At 41.9% G+C, this 26,439-nt stretch overlaps 2 protein-coding genes across 3 annotated transcripts; one reads left to right on the top strand and one right to left on the bottom strand.

The window, feature by feature from the left end:
* Positions 1 to 329: 329 nt before the first annotated feature.
* Positions 330 to 12,535, top strand: fgf2 (fibroblast growth factor 2). The gene is made up of 3 exons (XM_080773689.1): positions 330 to 618; positions 2,752 to 2,855; positions 10,642 to 12,535. Exons 1-3 carry the CDS (start codon positions 441 to 443, stop codon positions 10,825 to 10,827), a joined length of 468 nt encoding a protein of 155 aa, XP_080629815.1. The 5' UTR covers positions 330 to 440; the 3' UTR covers positions 10,828 to 12,535.
* On the bottom strand, positions 11,309 to 26,140 carry nudt6 (nudix (nucleoside diphosphate linked moiety X)-type motif 6). 2 transcript variants are annotated; one of them, XM_080773687.1, is made up of 5 exons: positions 25,814 to 26,140; positions 22,670 to 22,873; positions 19,650 to 19,705; positions 13,244 to 13,298; positions 11,309 to 12,916 (listed from the first exon to the last, which is right to left on the bottom strand). In XM_080773687.1, exons 1-5 carry the CDS (start codon positions 26,064 to 26,066, stop codon positions 12,534 to 12,536), a joined length of 951 nt encoding a protein of 316 aa, XP_080629813.1. In that variant the 5' UTR covers positions 26,067 to 26,140; the 3' UTR covers positions 11,309 to 12,533. The 2 variants fall into 2 exon arrangements, with proteins under 2 accessions (XP_080629813.1, XP_080629814.1); XM_080773688.1 differs by having other exon boundaries at positions 25,838 to 26,140.
* Positions 26,141 to 26,439: the final 299 nt, after the last annotated feature.

Here is a 26,439-nt window from a genome sequence, read left to right as displayed (position 1 = left end):
TGTGGATTTTTGGTTAAAAAAAAAAGACCTAAGAGAGGGGGCACCCACATGTGTCAGTCTTCCAGTGAAACCGCTGCACGCCAGGCCCAGTTTGCTACTGGAACATTATAGCAACTAAAGATGGCAGACTTCAGCCCCAGCTCCGTCAAGTCCTACGGATGTCCCACAGTGCCATTGCTCAATATGCTCTTGGAGCTGGCATGTTGACCGGGATGAGGATTTTCAAGCAAACTATTTGACCCCCAGGGTTAAGTCTGTGTGGGGCTTTCAGAGGAGGAAGGGGAGGAGGAGGAGGAGGAGGAGGAGGAGGAGGAGGGAAGCAGGCAGGACGGTGGGAGGTGGGAGGCCAACCGTGGGGCTCCCTCCAGCACGATAGAGGGAAGGAAAAGTAGCAACTGTAGTAGCCTAGTAGTGGGGGATTGCAGGAAAAAGAGGAGGAGATGGCCACGGGAGAAATCACCACACTTCCCACCGCACCTGAAGACAGCGGCGGCGGATGTTTTCCACCGGGGAACTTCAAGGATCCCAAGCGGCTGTACTGCAAGAACGGAGGCTTCTTTCTCAGAATCCACTCGGACGGCAGAGTGGACGGAATCCGGGAGAAGAACGACCCCCACAGTAAGTGCTTCCAGTCCTATCTTTCTCCTTCTGTGCCATTAACACTTGAAAGCACACAACAAGGCGTTGTTTCTTTTTCTTTCTTGTTTTACGACTCAATTTTATATACTCCATTGGCAAACACTGCAGCTAAAGTATAACTTTTAGTTCAGTATAATCTCTACTCTCACAACAAGACTGTGGACAGTGAGTGTGTATGATGCATACAGTATTTAGCGTAGATTGTCATCAACATTCAAAGTCACACTCATCTGCCCCGCAGCTAAGCCAAAATGAAGATATTCAGTGAAAGTATGACTACTGTAGCTAAACTACTATTACACTGCAAGTACAATAGGCTACTGCACATAACTGTATTTCACCAACGGTGAGATAAAAAGTTAAAAGGTATGGTGTATGTATGTGTGTGTATATGTGTACATATATATGTGTATGCAAATTATAGATTGGTGAAAACTAGCCGTTACTGCAATATGTTAAAGTGAAAACACATCCCTGGGGAGCCTCTGTATCATTTTGATTATATTCTATACCTATGTCCCCTAAGTTTTGTCATATCATAACTGGAAAGGAGGGATTGGGGAAAGCAAATAGGATTTTTCTGTGGAAAGCAAGCTTTCAAGCATATTGCATCAGATAGGATTTCAAACAGGTGTTCTCAGACAGCTGTCCAAAATATAATATGTTCAAGGAGAGGACTTAACTAGGCTTCTATTTTTAGAATTATGTATTGACATTAGGTCCAACCTCATAAAAGGGTCAACATGACAAGGGAACATACTTGGAAATTATGAATAATTGAAAATGTATCTAGCTAACAAGAATCTGCTGGCTAAACTGTAGTGTAGAGCAGTGGTTCACAAAGTGGGGTCCAGGGACCCCCAGGGGTCCTTGAGGGAGTTCTAGGGGGTCCCCAGCTAAAAGATAGTTTGGAATCAAATAGACCCCTATGGGTCTGTAACTCTCCGAGTTAAAATAACATTGATTTTACGATATACATTGGGGAAATGATGCCATTGAATGGGGGCCCGTCCGTAGACTAATGCATGTCAAACTGGGGGTCCTACAAATCTTCTCTTCCCTGGTATATCTCTTCAAATGGGGGTCCGCGGGGCTAATTAGTGCCGATTTGGGGGTCCTTGACATAAAAAGTTTGGGAACCAGTGCTGTAGAGTTGTAGACTGTCTAGGTGTGATATGATACAAACCGTTAGGCATGCAACATATCACTCAGTCACAAAGTTGCTTAGTAGTTCATCACTACAGTTGTCCACTGTATCACATTCACAATTGCCTATTGTACTGTACATGGAAAACATATTTGAGCCAACCTTGGCAGATGGGAAATGTTGATTCATAACAGTCAGGAACATATTCTGTTTCTTGCGACATTGTAATCAATCCCTGACATTTCTTTCTTGCCAGTCCCCTTCTGAGGACGATGCTAAAGCAACTCGCCATCGACACCGTGATAAAGCTTTGTGTATCATCTTTAGAAGCTCTGTGTAAATGGGTTGAGCAGAGACGTGAAACAATCTGAGGGAAAGCTATCCTTCCATCACAATAGCTGTGGGCCATCCTATATGCCCAGCAAACAATCTGGTCCACTACTCCTGCTACAAAGAAGATTTATAACATGCATCTCTCAGGGAAGAATGTCTCTTAATGAATGGCTTTAGTCATCATCAAGGCACCACCCATAACTACAGACAGATGCCTAATGTGAACCGTTAAGTGGAATCATCCTGATTGCGACCTAAAACGTACCAAGGCCCCTGTTTCCTAGTAACGGTGCTTTCGCTTGGTCTGGCTTCATGTGGTCAGCTGGCAAGAACGTTCTTTTTTCTCCGATTTGATGTCCAAGCACTTTCTAACTTTGTTCTCTCTAAATAATGATGATTATTATTATTATTATCCATTGGCAATAAGACATACGACAATAAGTAACGATAACAATAAGTTACGTCTTGAACATGATTTAGTTTGTGATCACACAGTACATCTCCTTTGCATCAAGGCTTGAAGAGACAAAGTATATCCCTTCAGAATGAAAACACCCCACTGTTTACATTCAAAGCCCATTACACGTGCAAAAAATAATAATAAATAAATATGTATGTATTTGTTTCCTCAGTAAAGCTTCAACTCCAGGCAACTTCGGTGGGGGAGATGGTGATCAAAGGAATGTCTGCTAACCGCTACCTAGCCATGAACAGAGATGGAAGACTGTTTGGAACGGTGAGTAGGCTGCTGGGCTGCCCTCCCACAGTAGAACTGGACTTGGGTTGGTTGCTAGTGTGCATTGAGATTAGATAAGTTGTTCTCAAACTGTTTCATGCCAAGGACGAAGGACCCCCAGATTGGTATGCATTTAGCTGATAGTTGGAAAAACACACGCACGCACACGAGCGCGCACGCACGCACACACGCACGCACGCACCAACCAAGTTACTAATTCATAAAATGTTTTTTGCCGTATTACTTTCTTAAGTACCGGTAGGCTGTCAAATCCAACTCAAAACAAACAGCCCATTTGGTTAGTTAACATAATTATTGAGTACGAGTCCAAGTCATTTTTGGTAGCTTTTCCATGATTGCATTTTTTTAAATTTTATTAATCACATTTTACATGAAGTACAAAAACACACAGACGATTGTAAACTGCAATAGGGGGGCGCTATTCTCAGCGTCAGTAGGTGATGCACATCCATTCCCTTGTCTTCACACACACACACACCACGCCAGGTCGGGTCATGCAGGTCGGGACAACCTCACTTAGGACAGCAGCCGGTGTTGCAGCTCTTGCCGCCCTCGCACACGCACCCAGACGCACACTTTGCACATCCAGAGGGACAGCATGGACAGCAGCCTGCAAGGGGGGAGGAAGGGGTTAAATCAGAATAGGCTAGTTCAGTGTTTCCCAAAAAGTGGGTCGGGACCCATTTGTGGGTCACAGACACAATGTTATGGGTTCCCTTAGTTTTTGTTTCCTACATTAGTTTTTTTGATATTATTTCGGTTCGTCTGCCTGAGGGACCGAAACGTTGCTTCATTAAATAAGAAAATACTCGTGTACAGAGCAAATACACCGTGTGCAGGTGTATTCTATTGCTTTCATAGATATTATTTCAAAAATATTTTCAAAAAACATTCCCAAAAAAGCTGAACTGTTCATGAATTAAAAGGTAAATTCAATGATTTCCCCCCCCCAGAAATTTCATGAAGAAATAAGACCAATCTAAGAAATTCCATAAATTAGAAAAGATATTTAAGAAGTAGTGAAAATCTACAAGCTCACAACGCAATGCAAAGTGACGCGTTGTGAACTTGTAGATCTGCTATTTTCACTAGTTTGGGTCACAGGCTAAAAGGTTTTGGAACCCACTAGGCTAGTTAGTGGATCGGCAGAGTGAACACACCTGTTCATCATTGCATGTGTACATGTAGGCTCATCATCATCCTTCGAGTGATGATGAGCCTACGTGTACACATGCAATGATGCACCGCTGGTCAGCCTGATGGAGGGGAACGGAACTGGTTGGAATAACGAATAACGTCCCGTCCCGTCAGGTGATAAGAAATAATAAGATGCTCATTCCTCATGCATTGAAGGAAGCATGAGCTCAGTACGGTGCTCTCCCCAGGTTGGCAGTGGGAGAGATTACAATTTAGGCAATTGGCTCCGGGTGAAACATGGGTTACAAAATCGTGGGATAAGAATTTAGGAAAATAATAATTACAGCAAGCACCAAATTAATGATGGAATGCACAATTTCAAACTGCAGTTTTGAATCCGAACACCAAGAACAAACAGAAAGACCCATAGCTAAACACACAAGTAGTTGGAGCTTAAAATCTCATCCCAGACTTAAAATCAAAGTGTGAAGTATAGAGCCTTACTTTTCTTGCATGAGGTGCAGGAGCAGTTGGTGCAGGAGCAAGATCCAGCGCACTTGCAGGTTCCAGCTACAAGTCACAGAAAACGACGACAGGTTATTTCAAGTAAAAAAGGAAAGAAATGTAAAGCCAGTAGGCTACAATTCAAGAGCAATAAGACAATAGTTTCATCTTTTAAACACTCACATTTGTTGCAGTCACACTTGTCCATTTTGAGCAGCGCTCTTTCAAAGTTCTTTCGCTTTCAGTAACTGGTGTTCTCTCTCTCGGTTGAGACCGTGTTGCTTGTTGTGATGATGATAGCCGGTCACGAAGCAGCTTTTATAGAGTCCAGAGGCGGATCTGAATCGGGTGCAAAATGTGTCTGTCTTGTGCCTTTTTCCCATGAGTCGCAGATGAATGATTGAAAGAGTTGTGCACACGAGACGTGTGTCCAGGGCAGGCTGTGTCCCACAGCTGTGTCCCTGGATGGCATTTTAATTACATAAAAGGGGGGGGATGTTGACATACGCATGGGGACAGTGGATTTCTGTGGCCACTCTGAGATGCCATTTTAATTACGTAAGGGGGGGCTGTTGACACGTACATGGGAACAGTGGATTTCCAATTAACACATCAAACAAAAACACCATTGTATAACTATGCATATTATAGGCTGCATAGATATGTTTATTACAAGAGACCAATGGACATATTTCTTTATGTAAGTCTATTACAAGGTCCTGCATCCAAAATGATTTTGATCAAATCCAATTAAATTAAGCAAGTCTAGACTTTTCTTTTTCTTTGATGCAGAGGCTCAGGCACAGTGTTGATTTTGACAGCAAATTTTGATTTTAGTTTTAGTCATAGTCTTTTGAATAGTTAGTTTTTGTCACATTTTAATGACCTGGGATGTTTTGGTGTCTAGTTTTGATTTAGTCAATCTACAGTTGACTAAATCAACTGTAGATTTAGCCGACTAAAATCGTATGATATTTAGTCGACTAAATCTACAGTTGATTTAGTCGACTAAAATGTATTTTGGCGGGCCTTGATGCCGTCGTAATGACTGATTTTACACTTGCTGAAAATATCAGCTTTTTTCAGCATGCAACCAAATGTAAAATGACCTACACTGGATCTCTTGTCCACTAGTCCCTTCCTAACAATGTAGTCTAGTTTTTCTTTATGACGAAATTGTCAATATATTTGGTCTTATAGTTTTAGTCATCATGGCTTAGTTTTCGTCAGTGAAAAAAGGTAGCCAACGGATTTTTTTTTCTCATAGTTTTAGTCGACGATATGAACACTGCTCAGGCAGCAATGATTTAGTCAGGTATCTGTTGCCAGCCCCGTGATTTGGGTTGCAATGTGTGCACAGTGCACACCCACTGACTGCACACGGTACCACAGCGCAGCCAGTTCAAAGCTCCCTTGTCATTCTTCCGGGGGCACACTCCCTCCCTCCCTCCCTGGTTGTGCACTCGGCTGGTCTGCCGCTACACAGAGTGCCCGTGAGCAGAGATAAACAAACACAATGAATTATGTGATGATAACAATGGTGACTTTGCGCCCAGCCCCACGCCCCCGTTGACGAGCAGACACGACAGAGTAATGTTCTAGAACCTCATGTGGAACATGCTTGGTCATTGTGTAGCACACAGACACGGTGTGTATTAATAATAGTCTAAAACTGCATAAATAGCATAACAATTTTTTTATATAGGCTACATTTTTTGGAGTGCAGATTTGCAGACATACTGTAGTATCGGTAGGCTACAAGTAGGCTAGATGATGCATATGGCTAATTTGTCCACATAGGGCAGTGGTGGCCTAAGGGTTAGAGGAGCGCCCTGGTTGCCGGTTCGGTTCCTTGGACGGGCAGAAAAGATCTTGGTCCGGAAATGATTGGTCATCACTCACCCAACACTTGAGCAAGGCACTGAACCCCCAACTGCTCCAGTGGAGCTGCTTAGTGGCCAACAGTACAAGACTGTGGTTTTAATGTGTTTGTCTGTCTGTGCAGAGCGTTGCTGAAATTTACCCTGGGTAATATTCAAGTAGCCTTAAATTACCTAGGCTAGTATACTGTAGGTCAGTTAAGGCTACTTGAATGTGAAAGAATGAATGATTTGAATACATTACAACAAAAGTCAAATATACCTAGCGTCTGCACTATTATTAAGAGTTGATATTAAGAGTTAAGAGTTGATCGCATATAGATTTCAAATTAGTAACCTCACTAACCTCGCTAACAAAACCTGCTGATCGGCGCAGAATGCCAACCTGCTAAGTAGACAACTGTAGTGTTATGTCTGAAGCAGTCTAAAGAGTTGGATAATAACAGTGGCAGTGACATTAAACACATTAAAGAAAGTTCACATGCTGAACTGGTTGAATTGAAAGAGTTTTTGTCTGTATTGTTTTGGAAACCAAACATTTAGCAGGTTGCCAAAGAGGAATCCACCCTGTGGTTCTGGCTAGAGAGGAAATGATGAATTCTACAAGGTCTCTCAGGCGAAGCTACTTAACTACTGTCATCATTCATCGAACCTATAAGAAAGACTACTTAGCGGAGCTTTTATACCAGCCAATGTTGTGGCCCCTGTTGAACTATATCCTTGGGCGTTTGGATGAATTACAGGTATACATGTAAAGATGCCCATAGTGCTGTGGTTTTCAATCCTTTTCATATCTAGGTCCATTATTTATTCTGCATTTGAGCCTCAGATTTGATGAGATTTAGCCTCTCAGACATAAGATTTATTAGACAATGTAGAATAATTGTTATTTTGATCGTTTGCCTGTTACCTCTCTTGTCGTAGTACATAAGAGAGATAACAGGCAAATGTTGATCAAAATAACAATTATTCTGCATTCTCTAATTGTGTAGATTTCTTAATGTAATGCAGATGTTTTACAATAATTAATACAATTAAACATGTTACTCTCTCAAGAGTTAAAGATCTATAAGGATCCATTTGGATACCAAGTATACCAACTATCCATCATTTAGCTGGGGACCACCTGGGACCCCATCAACAAGGACCACTGGTGGTCCCCAGACTAATAATAATAATACAACTTTATTTGTATAGCACCTTTCATGACATGAAATGCAGCTCAAAGTGCTTTACAGAGCAATGGAGAGAAAAAAAAGAAAATAAAAGCAAGGCAGTAATGCAATACAGTGAGGACATGAATAACAAAAAAATCAAAGATCAATTAAAAGCAAGAGTGTAGAAGTGGGTCTTGAGCTGTGCTTTAATAATGTCTACATAGGCTGCCTGTCGAGGGTACAGTGGGAGTTTGTTCCACGCCGTCGGCCCGTAGCAGCAAAACGCTGCTTCCCCGTATTTTTTAGTTGCCATTTCTTTAGGCAAAGCGAGCAGGCCAGCAGTGGAAGACCTTAGGGGGCGGTTTGGGAAATATTTAGGCAGGCAGTCATGTAGGTAGGAAGGTGTGAGACCATTGAGAGCTTTATAAACAAGTAAAATAATTTAAAAATCAATCCTAAAAACAACCGGAAGACTACTCCTTGAGAACCACCGCTATAGTGTCTCAGAGTGATACCCGAAGAGACAAATTCCTCATTGGAATGTGTGTAATATGAAAATGAATGGCCTTAAAGAAAAAAGTCATATTGATTTGTATGACACATACAGCAATGCAACTTACCCCTGATTGCTAACATCATTAGATGGAGAGGATGTGTGCAGTGCACATTTACTGAAGTGGTTTTCTGGTTGTAAAGAATGCGTCACGCTCCTTATAATCATCAGGGAGTGTTTCCTGCTGACGTCCACCAAAATGGCCACCAAGAGAGCAAACACATACCATACCATACCATACCATACCATACCATACCGTCGCTGTCGGGCAAACCTGGTATGGCTAAAACTGAAACAATAACTTTTTGGGAAATGTGAAAAAAGACTGTGTTTCAAATTCAATGTAGTTATTATGTAGTTATTTTAATACTTTTCTTTGGGTCAATATTTATTAAAAAAATCCGAACTTTAACTTTCAAAATGTTTAAAAAGTAGTGAAAATAGCAGATCTACAATCTCACAATGTGTCGCGTTATTATGCGTTGTGAGCTTGTAAGTCGGATATTTTTCACTATACTTTTGTGTGACACTGTTGAACGACACAGTAGCACTGCATTCATTTACACAAAGAAAGATACAAGTTTTCTGCCCGACAGCGGTGATATTATCTTCTGTTGTCGGCGTCATACTATTCGTATTATTTTTTACCTGTGCATATTGTATTGATGATGTTGCAGTTAAAATGCAGGGAAATGAGAGGAAAAGCAATAATTTATTGAGACATTGTGATCTGCAACAGTGTTTCAATCACAACTAATTGCTTTTCACCAGTTTTTGTAATTGCATCAGAAATAGTGGTCATGAAAATGGTCCATCCAGCACCTTGACAGAATGTACATGTCTCCGTTTTGTATAGGGACATTATTGCACTAGTAGAATTATCCTCACTCCAATATCCGGAGATAAGATGTAAATGATGATGCAAATGTATATAAGCGCTGTGAGCTTGTAGATCAGCTATTTCCGGAAAGGAAGGCTTCACCGGGCGTCTCCGTGTGCCAAATATTTTGCTTTATGCATTTTCTCTTTCAGATAAATTCAACCAGGTTGCCTGACCATGAAAGAGCCTTTCTTTTTTGGTGTGTAATAAATTATTTGTAGCCTGTTAACAGCCTGAAACAGAGAGATCATTTTCATGGGTTTTGATTTGGAGAATACAGCCAGGTTGAATACCGCAGGTCCTAGACCTAGAATACAGCCAGGTTGAATACCGCAGGTCCTAGACCTAGAATACAGCCAGGTTGAATACCGCAGGTCCTAGACCTAGAATACAGCCAGGTTGAATACCGCAGGTCCTAGACCTAGAATACAGCCAGGTTGAATACCGCAGGTCCTAGACCTAGAATACAGCCAGGTTGAATACCGCAGGTCCTAGACCTAGAATATCCACTCAAATGGATGCAGTCTGTCTGTATATTCAAGAAAAGGAAAAACAATTAGAACCAAATCTCTCAACCTCCGTTTTTCAGTTGTAATAATAATATCCCTGGGCAAACACGGTTTCCTTAAAAGAAACACAGACAGACGAGGGAAATTGAATCCCGTCTGCCCAGAAGTCCCCCGTTTGAAACAATGGTGGCATTGAGGTCCGAGGTGTTTTATGAGCTAAATGAATGTCAGTGAAATGTCAGCATGACCAACTTTCCAAGTTGCAACAACGTACACTCACTGTATGTAAAACACACGTTTCTGCTTAATGTCATCCACATTAAATGGCTTATTTTGATTGTATGTCAGTATGTTGTATTCGTGTAGATGTCCGGTAGCAGGAGCAGACTTCATTTGAAAGGGATTACACAGCACGTCATGTGGTGAAGAAGGGAAGTCATATAGTTGGACTAGAATTATACCCAAATGCACAGTGACTGTGACCGGCCACAAGTTCCCACAGTACTGTACATGCTTTTATGAATTCAGGAGCACAGCCATACATACAGTATTGCATTGTTTTATATGACACAAATTTCACAAGCAGCAAGTTGACATTTCTGTATATGTATTTTTATAGACTGTGTATCACAGCACTAACTAAAACACGCTTTCAAATAGCTGCTCAATCTGAAGTAATGCCCTACATGCTTTGATCAATGTCTCTCCACCAGTGTTGATTTTGTCGACTATGACGAAAAATGTTCACCGACAACCTTTTTTTGACGAAATGGAAACTATGATGATTAAAACTAAGACTAAATATATTGAAATTTCATCAACAAATAAAAACTAGACTAAAATGTTAGGAAGGCACTAGTAGTGGACAAGAGATCCATTATAAGTCATTTTACACTTTGTTGCATGCTGAAAATAGTAGATCTACAAGCTCGTAGATCTGCTATTGTCAGCAAGAGTAAAATCAGCCATTACGAGGGCATCAAGGCCCGCCAAAATACATTTTAGTCGACTAAATCAACTAGATTTAGTCGACTAATATCTTCTGATATTTAGTCGACTAAAACTAAAACATTCCAGGTGACTTAAAAAATGTGACTAAAATGACAACTAAAATCTAAAAAACAGTCTCTCTCTCTCCCCTTCAGAGACGCGTGACGGACGACTGCTACTTCCTGGAGCGACTCGAGAGCAACAACTACAACACATACCGCTCCAGGAAGTATCCGGACATGTACGTGGCACTGAAACGGACTGGCCAGTACAAGCTGGGGAACAAGACCGGGCCGGGCCAGAAGGCCATTCTTTTTCTTCCCATGTCTTCCAGGTGCTGATCCAGCATCTGTCTTGATCATTTTACGTAAGGATTCTGGAACCCAGTGATAAAAGAAAATGAACATGGACCATACATGTAGTTGATGACAAAGATGCAAAGTGTTCCCTCTGCATCGACCAAAGTGGCTGTGACCATAGATATTAATAAACATATATACAGTATAGATGCCTCATTGGCCGCTGCAGTTCCTTGGAGCGACCTGTCTCCAATGGGAGGAGGAAGTCAAGCTGACTCTTGAAGGCACGAGCCTCTGATTGGCCTACAGGACGTCCCCTTCCGTTCTTTCGTTTTGCTTCCGCTATGCTTCACAAGGAATCTCGGGAAAGCTTGCCAATGCAATCACACATCGCCATAATGATCGCCATCGCCTCCCGTTGCCTCCCGTTGAGATACAGACGCCCCAGAGCCAGAAGAGGTGTCTACCTTTATATGTCTATGGCTGTGACCCCATTTTATTTTTATTGGATGGATTGACAGACGTTTTACTTGTTTTTAGATTGTCTGTCATTGGTTTAGTTCCAAACATTCACATTTTAAACGGGTCAGTATCAATTATTTTACTCGTGCCTTGTTCAAGTGCAGACAAAATTGTCCCTCATGGCTATGGGATAATCATCCCACTAGGCAATGCTCCTGTCCTTTTGGCTAATGGAACTAGCCAATTGCAGACATGCAAGTTTGCTGGTACAAGCCGACGCTAAATTAACAACTGCTTTTCGTCAGTTTTTAGCCTCTTTTACAGAGTTTAGGATGTTAACGCTCTGCAAAGCCTGCACCAAACATAATATAGCCTCATGCCGTCCTGAAATCACACACATGTACTGTTGAGTTTCTGATGCTGGATTTGAAAAACAGTATAGCCTACTGTTTCTGGTAATGACTGTAGGCAAATATTTACCAGCCTACATCACTATTGTTATTATTAAGGCATACAGTACATCCTGACAGAGATGAACATATACTGTACATACAGAGCACACCTTTCATAGTTTTAAGATGGAGATTTTAGATTTTAGCAGTTCATCAGGTCTTCATCACTTGATGAAGGCCGTTCACAGCCGGAATGTTGTGTCCTGATCTAAAATGGTGTTTTAAGTACACAATAAACACTGTTGGAGCCAAGACTGTGTGCAGACCCCATCATAGACACTGTGCTCACTGCTAAAATCTAAAATATCTAATACCACAAATTACACACATAAAGACCCCCAGGAAAGTGTCATTTTCCTCATAGACTTATCAGAAAGTATTTATTTAAAGACGTTTACGCCGCGGACAAAGCCAACTCTTGTCGTGACAAATCATGACAATAAACACAATTTTTCGGGCCAAACAAATAATTAGAAAGTAGAAAAAAACAGCTTTTTTTTGTTGTTTTTCTTCTTTGTAATTATTTGTTTGGTCCAAAATATTGTGTATGTTGTCGTGATTTGTCACGACAAGAGTTGGCTTCGTACAACGCTTAAAAGGTCTTTAAATAAATAAGTTTTGAAATGTCTATGGGAAAAATGCATTGGGATTCATTTTCTGGGCCTGGCGTTGTCATGAAAGGGGGTGGGACTGCGACGCTCTATATGCTGCATCATTAGTCTTATGAGGCAGATTACGTTGCTTGTTTAAAGAAGGTGTCCAGTTCAATCAAGTAAAATGTCGCAACGACGTCAAATAAATGACATCGCTTTATAGCAGCTTTTCGAGGACTCTCTAGGGTTTTAGTGCCAGGGGTAGCCGCCGGTGGTACAACTGGTAAAACATCCCCGAGTAGACCGCCGGAATCTCCTCCAGGGCGAGGTCGATCGTGTCAAAGCCGCACTCCAGGCCGTGAAGCAGTAGCCTGGCTACGCGTGTGGTAATGGGCGTCGTTTCGTTGGTCTTGGCGAGCTCGGTGAGGTCCAACCACTCGCAGCGCAAGCACTCCTGAGTGCAGAAGTTGATGTCATAGGTGAGCGGGCTGAGGCGACAGATGAGGTACATGTCGGACATGCCGAAGGCTCCCGGGTGGTTGTGCTGCTGCCGCATGCTGAGGAGAGACCTGAACTGGGAGTGGACGCCGGTTTCCTCGTAGACCTCGCGGACTGCCGTGGCACCTGGGAAGGAAGAAAGTACTTTGTGAAGGTTTTACTTTTTGAGTTTCTTTAATTCAAAGTTCTCGAGAAAATGGCCATTCCTTGCCTTTAAGTCACGTGGCTACGGTATGCTGTAAATAACAAAGATTGTATGCTGCTTTGTTGGGTTGGGTTCTGTATTGTAATATAAAAGCTGCTTTGAATGGTGAATTTTAGATCTATTTCTTACGTTGTTTGCTTATGTCATGTATTTGTTTTATGTATGGTACACATGAATGTAGGTAAACTTAGTAAATCAAATAAGTTAGTACTGTGTTTTTATTGTTGCTGTGTTGAGAATGTACTCACCAATATTTTCTCCAGGATCGGACAGACCTCCAGGGAACTTCCATGCATTCATTGTCTGAAATTGAAGGGAAAGAAAATCATGTTTGATGTAATGGAGCTGCTGTAAATTTAGCGCAAAGTAATGAGGAATGGAACAGAAAATGTTAAAATTGCATTCTTAAAACGTTGCTTTTTTCGCACTTGCCATTTCACTGGTTTTTAAACTTCCAGAAACAAGTGACACTATCCATACAGGTATATGCTATCTTGAAGGGTCCCCTTAAATCAATAACATTTGTGAAGCTTGCATTTACAAGTGTCATTATCATACACTACTGTTACATTTTTTTATCCCATTGTTTCAAGTAAGTAGTTTGGTAGTTAGCTTTTAGAAAGCATTTGAACAGTCAGTGTTTGATTAAATGCCTTAACCACTTGAACCTTATCCTCCTCCTTATTCTGGGCATTTCATAGTAGGCAAAAATTGATCTACATTCTACAAGCTCACGATACATCGCCAAGAGATTTGGTGTAGTTAAAGCACACCTTTTCGTACAATATCTGGAATCATAATGAAGACGGCACTGTGCAGCTGGCTTTCATTATAGCCGTGCAATCAATTCTGACCCAAGTGAATGCAATGAACTACCTTGCTGACTAGACAATAGAACAGTAGTCTAGGACTAATGTCTCTATCATTCTAGAATGTCTTACAGTATGATGTTTGTGTCTTAAGTCCTAGAAAATATTATTTAATTACAGTTCGCTGCTGGTTAAATTATGATTTAGTGTTGTATATAGCTTTTCTAAAAATATATATATATTTTAGTTGATGGTTTGTGTATGCTGCTTAATCCAGTACAAAAGCCTCCGTCTTAATTTACATTTTCTTCCTTTTACATCCTGTGTGTAATATTGCATCAGCCATCTATAATTGCAGAGGTTCGAAGGAATAAAACAAAATATTGTGTACCAATACAAGTACGACTAAATGTGTAACTGTGATGTCTCAAACTAAAACATGTTAAGGAATATACAATCTGCACTCTCTGTAGTATAGTAGTCTTGTAGACTCCTAAGACTATACTACAGAGAGTGCAGATTGTATATTCCTTTCTACGCATTATCTGAATTTGCACCCAGTATATTCCTGAGATTTTCCAGACTGTCCTTGAGTTGAGCGAGCCTTTCCATTGAAGTGAGTCAAACTAAAACATCTCATCCCCACAAGGAATTGTCACTACCAGTAATATAGTCTTAATAATCATTACATTACACTTGTTGGAAATGCCTTTGTTAACATCACTGCAGTGTGCACTCGATCAGTAAGTTCTTGCTCACACAAATGTTACTGGCAAATTCTGAGAATCCTTCGGCGGGGCCATTATTCAATTAGACGCTGTATCCCATTACCTCATTTAGCACTCTAGAATCTAGAACTACTGTGCCAACGGTTATGTGAGGTGAGGTATTGAAGAAGGCTGTCTTGTCAGGGGTGCTGTGGTTAAAGCTGAAGTCCAGAAGTTTACTTTAATGAAGAAAACATTATTTTAAACCAATCTGCTGCGTGTGTTAATACAATTATAACTAGTAGTACATGTGCAGTCAGTGGTTATATTCTTCCATTGAGAAAAGCAGTGGTGTAAAGCAGGGGTTTTCAACAGGTGGTCTGTGGACCACTGGTGGTCTGTGAACATATATTCCATGTGGTCCACTGACCATGCATTTAGTAATGTAGCAAAGATTTTGTATTTTCTTCCGTGGAACAGTGCACAAGCTTTTGTGTACTGTTCTGTGGATGTGCGTCAATGTTGTCAGTACTGGGAAGTCTGAGCTCTAAAAAGTGTACAATATTTGTTAAAATGTAGTTATGTGGACACGCCCATCAGTACATTAAGTTTGCCTGGTGGGTGGTGATCCACCTGAACTGAAGCCGCACCCATTCTGTATTTAAGTCTGACGTCATTTTGTAGTCCTACGTTACGTCCGGGTCCAAGTGGCACCAGCTCCTGTCCGCATCTCATTGTAAATAGAATATCCAAACGCGTGAATCTTTTCACAATGACATTATTTTTCAGAAAGGAAGCCATTGAGGGTTAAAATGCGTCTTAATGCTTCCAACTCGAGTAGAATTATTAATGTTCTGTACAAGTGTCCATGACACAGAAAATATATGATGTGGAGACAATAAAGACTATTATTATCATTATTATTGAAGGTGGTAACAGTCCATTTGCTCAGTACAATATTTCGGGGGAATATTTAGAATGTATGCAGGGTTGAGTATGTTGAATTAATGAGGATTTAGTTGACACAATGAAATAAAATGGCGATAGTATTCAGTGTGGGGCAGACGGCCTGTCACAGCCAGATTTGGGAGACCAGCTTTGTTGTTGCAAGGAATGCGGTAAAATGAGACTTTCGTGGTTGTTTTCGTCTCCGATTTAGTCCGACGGAGGGACACATAACTATGGGGACACAAAAGTGGGATCCGGAAGTATCTCTGGAGGGGGCGAAGTAAGAGTGGGATAGGAATAGATCAGTGTTTAAAAAGAAAAAAAACATTTTGGCTCTGGACCACTGGCTTATATAATTTATTGCACGTAGTATTGTGCAATTTTCCCATGCACCACCTACAGGCCTATACTCATGCCATGGTCCACTATATTGGATTGGCCATGGGTTGAGGTACAGTGGTATGTATAGACATGGGATGCAAGTGTTACGAAAGCACTAATCTTAGCCCATATATCCCATCCCAACACAACAGTGGTCCCCAGGTTGATTCTTAGCCAGGGTGGTGGTCCCTGGTTCACAATCTGTTGAAAACCCCTGGTGTTAAGTACATTTACTACTGTAGTGTACATGTACTGTACTGTACAATTTAGAGGTATGTGTACTACCAATTTCCAATACTTTGACTTCTACTCCACTACATCTTCGATCTAAATATACTCCACTACAATTATTTGAAAACTAGTTACTAATTACGTACAAAAAAGAAAAAAAGAAAACATACATTAACCACTTCAGCCGTATCTACAAGCTCACAAGATGCGACACATTGTGAGCTTGTAGATCTGCCATTTTGAAAAACATTACACATTTGAAAACGGGACATACTGCATCATGAGTACTTTTACTTTTCGTAATTTTAAGTACATTTTGATGCCAATATGGAGGGGTGGATTTGTACATTTTGAATTCCGGACTTTTAAACAGATATTGCAGTGTTGATTTTGACAGCAAATTCTTTATTTTAGTTTAGTCTCTTGAATAGTTTTCATTTTGTTTTAGGTCACATTTTAGTAGCTTGTAGATCTGCTATTTTCAGCATGCAACCAAGTGTAAAATGAATTGTGTCTTTTACTTATACTGGATCTCTTGTCCACTAGTGCCTTCATAACTTTTTATTATAGTTTATTTGTTGACGGAATTGTCAATATTTAGTCTCAGTTTGAGTCATCACAGCTTAGTTTTCATTTCATAGTTTTCGTCAGTGAAAAAAAGGTAGTCGACGAACATTCTTTTCTCATAGTATTAGTCGACGGAATAAACACTGCAGTATTGATACTTTTTCCACCACATGAAGAAACGTTGACCCTGGTGTCCTGCAGCATTATAAACATTTGGAGGCCGGGGTTCAAACCCTGGTGCGTAGGACACAAAACTATCGGATTGCAGCTTTTAATTGGGGGGGGGGGGGTCTGTTGTAACCTTTCATCCCTATCTGGACTGCATGGCTTTAGCCTGCCAGACTCCCTTTCGCCGAGGGCCAGCCGGCCATGATGGAGCTCATTTCCAGTAAACGATTAGAGGGGGTGGAGGAGTAGAGAGAGAGGACTGGAGAGATAAAACACTCTCCAACGTCAGCGGTTTTAAATTAAGTACAAGTAAGTAAGCAATACGCCAATACCACGTGACCATATACAAAAATTGTTGCTGTTGGGCAGAAACAGCTTATCGCCATATTTTAACTTTTAGTTTTTATTTATTATTCTTTTTTGAGGGGCGTGCACAGTTTTGTGTGATTGGGTTCCACTCGACGGGCAAAATAAAAATCCTGTATTCAACATTTTTACTTGTCATTTATATCTCACATGTACGTTGTGTAATAATAATAATAATAAACTGCAAACAAGTAACCAGTAACTCAATTTCTCAACTAATAGTGGAGTAAAATACATATTTGCCACTGAGATGTAGTGGAGTAGAAGTATAAAGGAATATGGAAAAACTCAAGTCAAAAAATAAATAAATAACATTGTATTTAGGAAAGTAACGAAATATGTATACTTAAGTCCCATTCAGGGGGGGGGGAACCCCTTTTGGTGTTTTAAGCATTATGTTATACTTTAGCTATTGAAAAATAGCAGATCTACACAGAGTGCCGCGCTAAGAGCACTTCTCAACTACTAGTTTACTGCCTGTGAATCTGGACAGAACCACAGTCCTGATACATTATACTGTATGCCCACACAACTCTTGGCATTCCCAGCAGGCTGGATAATATGCTGTGGGCATTCACATGCCAAGCCAGCGCACATCAGCTGATCCATCACATTTCTTTATACAGTACAAGGCGGAATATACAGTCCTCATTTTGCAGAATCATTCTGCAGGGCAAAAAAATGGAAATCATGAGTATTGCATATTCACCGAAATACTGTATTTTACTTCATAACAGTAGTTTATTAAGTACAAAAATACTGTCATTGAGGTTAATTTAATGAAGTACCGGTACGATCTTACCAACTAAAGAGGTGTTATACCTCCGATCCTTAAAAAATGCAATCAAACATTTGCAGGAGGAGTGGATCATTTTAAACAATTATGTCATTTTAGGACAAACCTCTCCGGTTACATATGCTGTTGATGTGCCACTTGAGAATTCAGACAAGCCTGCACAGTGACACAACAAGGAGGCTGTTATGTAAGTCTGCTCCACAACAACCTCAGTATTACAGGAGGGGTTCTGTTACTTCTGTACGGGCAAACACAGATCACTCTCAAACTCTAAGTTGTTTCGCTGTATTCGGCCTGTGTAAACACCAGTCTAGTGTGTTTGCTTGAAGCCAAAGCGATGTTTGGTGGACTTTAAGGGTGAAGGCGGGGTGCTACAGTGAATGTCTGAAAGGAGAATTTGACCCCCATTTAGACATGAGGTGGACATAGTCGTAGGCTAAAAGGGAAGGAAACTTCCCATATAAACAAATCTAATGACAGCCATTTTTAGCAGCAGCCACCATGACATAAGTGGTGCCATTCATTCATTATCTCTGCCAGTCCCAGGCTGAAGGCAGGGCCATAGATCATGTTTTCTGTGTGTGTGTGTGTGTGTGTGTGTGTGTGTGTGTGTGTGTGCGCGTGTGTTTAGTCGTGAGTCCAATTTTGCAAACTAGTACACCGGTCAGCTCAAGGTTTTCTTTGCACGCTGACCGTGGGCTAACCACTGAATATTTTTCCAATCCGCCTTATTGACAACTACTGTATATTATTTTTGTGGCTTCCTAATGTCAGACTCGCTGTCCCTCCATTCCGCGATGCTATGGAGTGGAACTGGCTAATCGGGCACAACGCTGCCCTTCTGGGGGATTGGAATCCACAGCTAAAATGACGGCCATAGCTGAATAGGCCACCTGGGAAGCAGAATGTCCCGAGGTTCGATGTGTCACCTATGACATGCACACATTTGCTATTTTACCCTGTCATGTATTTATATGGTCTCTGTCGGATGGAAACTGGTTACTTTTCAGGATTCAAATTCAAAAGTATCAAAGGTAGCAGATCTACAAGCTCGAAACGCGTTGCCTTGTGGATCTGCTACTTTTGATTATTTTGCGTGATGCTGTAGTATGATGAAGTAGTAGGGTGTTAATTCAAGAAAAAAAACCCCCAAAGAAACAGTAAACATATCGTAAAAAGGAACGATGCATAACAGACTGAGTTTTCTTTGACGGATGGCTGGCATCTCTCTTAGAGATAAGGTGAGAAGTTCAGTCACACCAGAGAGACTCGGAGTAGAGTCTCTTCTTCGCCTGGAAAGGAGCTAATTAGGTGGTTCGGGCATCTGGTTAGGATGCCTCTCGGGCGTCCTCGAGGCACGTCCTACTGGGAGGAGACCCCGGGGCAGACCAAGGCACAGTTGGAGGAAACACATCGACTACTTGGAACGTCTCGGGATCCCCCAGGAGGAAGTCACTACTAACGTTGCTCTGGAGAGGGAAGTCTGGAGCTCTCTGGTGGAGCTGTTGCCCCCGCGACCCGACTACGGATAAGCGGTTGAAGATGGATGGATGGACAGAGTGACATACATACATAATATTGACTATGCCGCAATATGGGACAATTTCATGCCAATACCCAGGCAGACAAACAAAAAATATATAGAGATGGCCTTTTGGAGATTTAATTGACATACAAGTACCTTATTTTTGTCTTGAACGACGAGAACCTTTCCATTGGACTCGTCGACAACCGCACCTGATGAAACAAAGAACTGTGAATGAATGTAAACAAATGACTCCATCAACAAGCATACATGTACTATAGCTAGTCCACAATCTAAATCACAGATTAGTCAAATAAATAAATACAGATATCGTCTGTATAATTACTGGGTTGGACACTGTGTATGTAATGTTAATGGCCAACATGGGAGTTTGTCAGAGCAGCAGCATTATTGGCCTTACTAGGACTTACTCATCTGCGAAGAGAAAAGCCTGGTCACAACCTAAGGCAGAGACGCTATTAGCGGAAGTATCGGCCCGGAACATCGGACAAATGTATTTCCTTTGGATACGATATTATTCCGACCAATCACAACACTTGTTTCATTTACGGAGAATGTAAACTGATTTGTAAAGCATCAACGTCATTTCATTGAGCGGTACTTCCGCCAAAATCCCATAACTTCCACACTCTACACTACAGCTTAGGTCTTGCCCAGCGTGCTTAGGAAGGGAACAAAAAGGGCAGGTATACACTCCGGTATTTTAACATCAGTCAGTATGGAGCCAACTATTTTCTGAGGTGGTATTTCAGTATAAACAGGTTGGGAACCAATGGGTTAAGGCACTGAAAGTGCACATACAGTAGTACATTGTTCGTATGCATGGCCCCAGTGGGTTCGTTTGGTTCCATTTGTAGACTCTCAAGAGTTACAGACCCATACGGGTCCATTTGGTTCAAAACTATCATTTAGCTGGAGACCCTCTGGCACTCCCTCAAGGACCCCACTTTGGGAACCAATGGTATACTCTACTCTCTCTCTCTCTCTCTCTCTCTCTATATATATATATATACGTGTATATATATATACACACACACACACACACACACACACACACACACACACACACACACACACACACACACACACACACACACACACACACACACACACACACACACACACACACACATAACTTATTTGACTTTTCTTCTCAACAGGTAAGCCCCATTTACACTGGCAGACACATTCAAATCTGGATGTGGCTCAGATCTGATTCAGGGTGGATTTGGCTGCCAGTGTGAGCTATGTGCTTCTGTGTTGACAACTGGGGAGGAGGTGGTGAGAGAGAGGAAGGAAACTGTCCGCTCTTCAGTGCTACGGTACAGTACGTCTGACCGGGCCAGGTCTGCATTAAAGAATTAAAGATTAATCTCCCAGCTGTGGAAGGATATGGGATGGGTCATTCTCTCAAGTCCGACTTGGCCTTGAAAAATGGAAATTGATGTCATTCCCAATCTTTACGCCATATGGCCACTTCAGAGAGGAAAAGGCCCGGGTATACAGCACAGAGAGCCTATCATTATGCAGCCTGGTGGTGTCCAGGAAAGAAATACTTACGGCAGTCTGGGATAGGGATCATGAGAGAGAGAGAGCTACAGACAAGAAGTAACTTACAGCAAAAAGAGAGGAATTATGGGTGACATAGTGATGAATTATTGGCTATTGCTGTAGTTTATAGCAGCTTCCTGAGGTATTACTTCCTTAATTATACGCACTATATCAGGGGTTCTCAACCTGGGGTTGCGACCCCTCTGGGGGGGTCCCGGATATATATACGGTATATATTTTTACATAGTACACAGTGCATGCATAAACGTTCCTAATGATTATATCTGGTTTCAATATCAATTTATGATGTATTTTCTCTATTATTAGGGTTATTGTAGCGGTCAATTTGTATTGGGGGTGTGGAGGGGGGCGGGTAACCTGACGCTGCCAGATGAGGGCGGTATTGCGGAAACATATTCCCCAACACAACACTCATCTGGGATCTCTGACGGAGTTGAGCCCTGAGTCAGATCTGCTTCGTACCGAACCAATCAGCGTGAGCTAAAGGCGGGATGCGGATGTGACGGTATATAGACACGTCGATATGATTGGTTGTGTTTGCACGCCCACACGGTGATAGACAGACGCTCCCATCCAATCATCTACCATGTATCTTGAAAAAAAGGAACAGCCCCGTCATCGAATTTGCTTCCGCGATCCCAGATCCAAATAAGCTGTGAAACAAATTTCTGTAGCAAGCTTTTTGGATCTGGCAGCGCCAGGTTAGGGGGCGGGCGGGGGTCAAGAGACATGGTCAAAGCATTTTCGCTGGGGGTCCCCAGCCAAAAACTTTGAGAACCCCTGCTTATTTATTTACTAGATGTCTGATAAATCAGTAGCCTACTATCTATCCATGCAGGATGGAAGTAAATGGGTATCCCAACCTGAAGATAAGAGCGCCCCGCCTGCCTGTGATTGGCCTACCGACACTGCCTGTCTTGACTGTCCTCAGAGGTGGATATGCTGGATAGTCTGATGCAAGGTTACTCCGTGGTGGGAAATGATACAAGTAGTATGGTATGATACAAGAGAACGCTAACTTGTACGTTTTATTTTTGTAAAATAGGCAAACTAATATTGTTTATGCCGTTTGCTTTGATGGAATAATTTATTGAACATGCACGCCATAATATGATTTGATTTGGGTGTGTTTGTGTTGATTGTGTAAACTTGAAACATTATCATACTATAAAAATATCTATTTTCCCTTCATCTTTATCCATTTTAGTGTAATAGTATTAGTTTAAGATTAATACACGATAATCAACACAGTCAAGACGGGCAGTGTCAGTAGACCAATCACAGGCAGACGGGGCGTTAAGAGTGGAGTGCCTCTAAAAAGATTGTCCAGAGACTGTGAAGATGCTGTGGACATGTTCTGATGCTTAGGACGTCTGCCCTCTGGTGGACAGTGGTAAAGTCAACACCTTTTGTACTGTACTGTCAGAAATGCCTTTATTATTGCCCCATCCAGTTAGGTTCCAATAACAACAACAATAATAATGTATTAAAAGAGTAATATTAATATTAAGAAACAGTACATTGATTCTTCATAGTAGTAATCACAAATGATGGGGATTTTGTTTTTGTTCTTATATGCCTACCTGCCACTCCGATTTGGTGTGTTGCAAAGCCAGGTAATCTGCTATGCCCTTCCCCCAGCCAGAGAGCCAGGATGGCTCGGTCCTGTCTGGCATGGTGGAAGGTGAAACCGTGGTGTGAGGCCGCGCCGGCACAGCGGCTCAGTGAGATGGGTACGTGAAGCCACACGGCCACCTTCCCCTCCGCCTTCCACTGGTCCAACGAATCTGTGTGGAATGTATGGAGGAGGATGAATACAAGAATACAACACACTGCATGCACAATTAATCCTTGCGTCACCAGGCTTTCCACCTCGGAGGAAAGCCATGTCTGTGTATCATAATCGCTGTGTGAACCGGTCTGGAGCGGATGGTAATTTACGTCATGTTATAGTCACTGATTTGTAGTCATCAGGCAGGAAACCACAAGGCGGAATAAGAAGTACCCATTCATAGTACTGATTCCGCCTTGTGGTTTCCTGCCATATGACTACAAATCATTGACTACAACATGACGAAAGTTACGATCCGCTCCCGACCGGATCATAAACCCAAAATGGAATGCTGCCCAGGCTAATGCACAATACACCACAACTATAGGTTCTCAAACTTGTTCATGTCAAGGACACGCAAATTGATGGGTAGGCCATTTGGCCACGGACCCCCATCTGACAAGTTCTTACAAGACACCCCCAGAAGGGAAGATTCGTGTTAAATAACATTTATTTGTATATTCTTTTAGATGTTAAAAAATAGCAGATGTTGTTCTACAAGCTCGCAGCGCGGCACAAAGTGACACACAATAGGCATAAAATGTATAACATAATAATAATAATAATAAAAGTTTATTTGTATAGCACCTTTCATGACATGAAATGCAGCTCAAAGTGGTTTAGAGAGCAATGGAGAAAAAAAAGAAAAGCAAGGCAACGACATTAAAAAACAAGCAGTAATGCAAATGCAATACAGTGAGGACATGAATAACAAAAAATAAAAGATCAATTAAAAGCAATGTTGTAGAAGTGGGTCTTGAGCTGTGCTTTAAAAATGTCTACAGAGGTTGCCTGACGAAGGTACAGTGGGAGTTTGTTCCATGCCGACGGCCCGTAGAAGCAAAACGCTGCTTCCCCGTATTTTTTAGTTGCCATTTTTTTAGGCAAAGCGAGCAGGCCAGGGTGCGGTTTGGGACATATTTAGGCAGGCAGTCATGTAGGTAGGAAGGTGCGAGACCATTGAGAGCTTTATACACAAGTAAAATAATTTTAATATCAATCCTAAAAACAACCAGAAGCCAGTGCAGTGAAGCCAAAACTGGAGTAATATGTTCTCTCATCTTAGTTCTAGTCAAAACTCTGGCTCCTGCATTTTGGACAAGTTGTAATCTGTCAGTTGTTTTCTTAGGCAGTCCTGAAAAAAAGTGCATAGGTTACAGTGGGTTAAAGTGATTACGGTAGACTAGATATATTTTGAAGCAAGTTCATTAACTGATGCATGAGCTAAACATCTGCAGCAGTAACCTCATGTCAACAGGCTTTTCACCTCAACTGCAGCAGTTATTAAGGGAAAATTAGCTAAATGTGTGGCAAGTCTGCAAAAAAAAGAGAGAAAAAAAATGATTATCACTAGCTTTCTTCACGATTTTTTTCATAAAAGGTGTCGATAGTACTGTCTACTATCACCTATCAATTTGTTCCAAGCCAACTCCCTTGGGAAACTGTGTGACAGCTGCTGAAAGCTGGGGTAGCATGAAACCTATATAAGGCCAAATTCTCAAAATGCCATTAGCCTTTGCTTTAAATAGCATGCGAAATGTCAAACTAGGGGTTTTTCATGATTCTGAATCAATTGCAAGCATTCGTTTTGCACGAAAAACAACTAAAAACTCCCATGGTCAGCACATTTGGATGGATTGAGAATCATGAAAACCCCTTTCAGCAGCTGTCACAAAGTTTCCCAATGGAAAAATTGGAACAAATTTGATAGGTGATAGACATGAACACATGAAAGAAAAAAACGAATACATGACACAAAGTGGTAAGCTTTTTTTGTTTGTTTTGTTTTGCGGATTTGCCACACATTAAGATGAGATGAGGGTCTGTCGGCAGACACATTTTAATTGCCCCTTATTCAATATAGTGGTGCTCACACACTACACAGCTCTTCCATTGAGAAATGTAGATTTCGGTGTCAGGCAGTGTTGCCAACTCTCCAGTAACGGAAGTAGCTAGTGGCTCCTCGAAAAGTCGCCAAAAGTCGCCAGGGGTGGGATATGCGCGCGCGTAGCGCGCGCCGCCCCCAGCGACTTTTTTGCGTCCCTAGCGACTTTTAGGCGCCCCTTAGTGCACTTAGTTTGTATCATCTCTTCATTTGATAACACATCGTTTAAACTCATTGTAATATTAAAAAAAAACATACCTCAATTTAACTAATGTTTAGAACGCTATTTTGTTCCGATCCATACAGGAATTAGAAGGTTAATACTTTATGCATCCGAGTGTGTATTTTATTTTTTACTAGCAGACTAAACTGAGCTGCCAGTGCTTCCTCCTTTCTTGCTCTGTCGAGCTCGAGGGGCGCGTTCGGAAATACCGCACCGGAGCGCACTCGCCTAGGCAGAGCAAGAAAGGAGGAAGCACTGGTAGACAGTCTGTGCAGTGTGCACATAACCGAGCCGAGGAAGCCACTGAGCCTGCTGTGACCTGTGAGCCAGACCAGACGCGCCGACCACTTTTAGTTTTGCCAATTTCGCGGATTTGAGGCTGAGAAAAAAAAAAAAAAGATTTTATCTCTGGCGCATATCTGGCGCCTGTCAACACGATTTGTCCCCAATTCACCAGGGGAAAAAAGCTAGATTTCTCGCCAGAAGCTTTTCACTAATTCAGTCGCTAGGGGGGTCTGGAAAGAAGCTAAATATGACGACAAATCCGCTAAGTTGGCAACACTGCTGTCAGGTAGGGTAGGACACCTACTGGTTGAAACAGGTAGTACTGCCTGAAGCTAAAATTATACGCACAAATACATGCGGGGATTCATGTCTGTCTCGGTGGAGTTCGGAGTGAGTGACCCACCCAGATAAAACTCGTAGCTTAATCGTAGGCCTAGATTCGTAAACCGTTAGTTGTGCACAAAGTCAAAACAAACAAACAAACAAACAAATAACACACCCACCTCGCAGTAATTCGCTGAACGCACTTTCGCCGATCTCCGACGGAAAGCTGCTGCTGTCCAGCTTGACCGTCACTCCACCGAACCTGTCCACCGTCCCGGTCAGCAGGACACTTGTCCCCTGCGCCCCTCCGTGCTGCTGCTGGGACAACGAACGGACTGTCTTATTGTTGTTCGCTCGTATGCGTGAAGAAAGAAGACTCCACAGTGCGCTTCTTCTCACCAGGGGGGAAAGTGTGCCACACAAAGCGGTCATGATGTTTTATGTTTAATACCAGACCGTTAAAACCTGCTACAACTACATCAATAACGTTCTTGGTCAATCACATGCATGCATGTCCGTCAAATCAAATGCCAGTTTTCTATGTACAGTTAAGTGCGCAGATCCGGTCTAGAGCCCGCCTACCGTATCCGCTTACTTTACACAAGCAAGCATATGCCGTTTCCGTATCCGCTCTAACCGGATTTGCAAACTGCAAAGCGAAGCATCCAACGTATGGTATATTATGCAAGGTTCGCTCTCGGTTACACAAAAACCGTAATACAAGAGACAACGCGCAATACAAAACAGTTTATATCAAAATCCAATCTGAGAACCCATCGTCAAAAAATAACGGAAAAACAGCGCC

This window comes from Protomyctophum bolini, assembly GCF_963924005.1.
Source record: "Protomyctophum bolini genome assembly, chromosome: 10".
Classification (NCBI taxonomy): Eukaryota; Metazoa; Chordata; class Actinopteri; order Myctophiformes; family Myctophidae; genus Protomyctophum; species Protomyctophum bolini.
The sequence above is the reverse complement of the archived record's forward strand: the minus strand, read 5'-3'. Positions and strand labels throughout refer to the sequence as shown.

Coding starts and splice junctions, on each gene's coding strand:
- fgf2 (XM_080773689.1), top strand. CDS start 441: ATGGCCACGGGAGAAATCACCACACTTCCCACCGCACCTGAAGACAGC. Junction 619..2,751: donor GGAGAAGAACGACCCCCACA/GTAAGTGCTTCC, acceptor TTGTTTCCTCAG/TAAAGCTTCAACTCCAGGCA. Junction 2,856..10,641: donor ATGGAAGACTGTTTGGAACG/GTGAGTAGGCTG, acceptor TCTCCCCTTCAG/AGACGCGTGACGGACGACTG.
- nudt6 (XM_080773687.1), bottom strand. CDS start 26,066: ATGACCGCTTTGTGTGGCACACTTTCCCCCCTGGTGAGAAGAAGCGCA. Junction 22,874..25,813: donor GTTCAGCGAATTACTGCGAG/GTGGGTGTGTTA, acceptor CATTCCACACAG/ATTCGTTGGACCAGTGGAAG. Junction 12,917..13,243: donor CGATCCTGGAGAAAATATTG/GTGAGTACATTC, acceptor CTTCCTTCCCAG/GTGCCACGGCAGTCCGCGAG.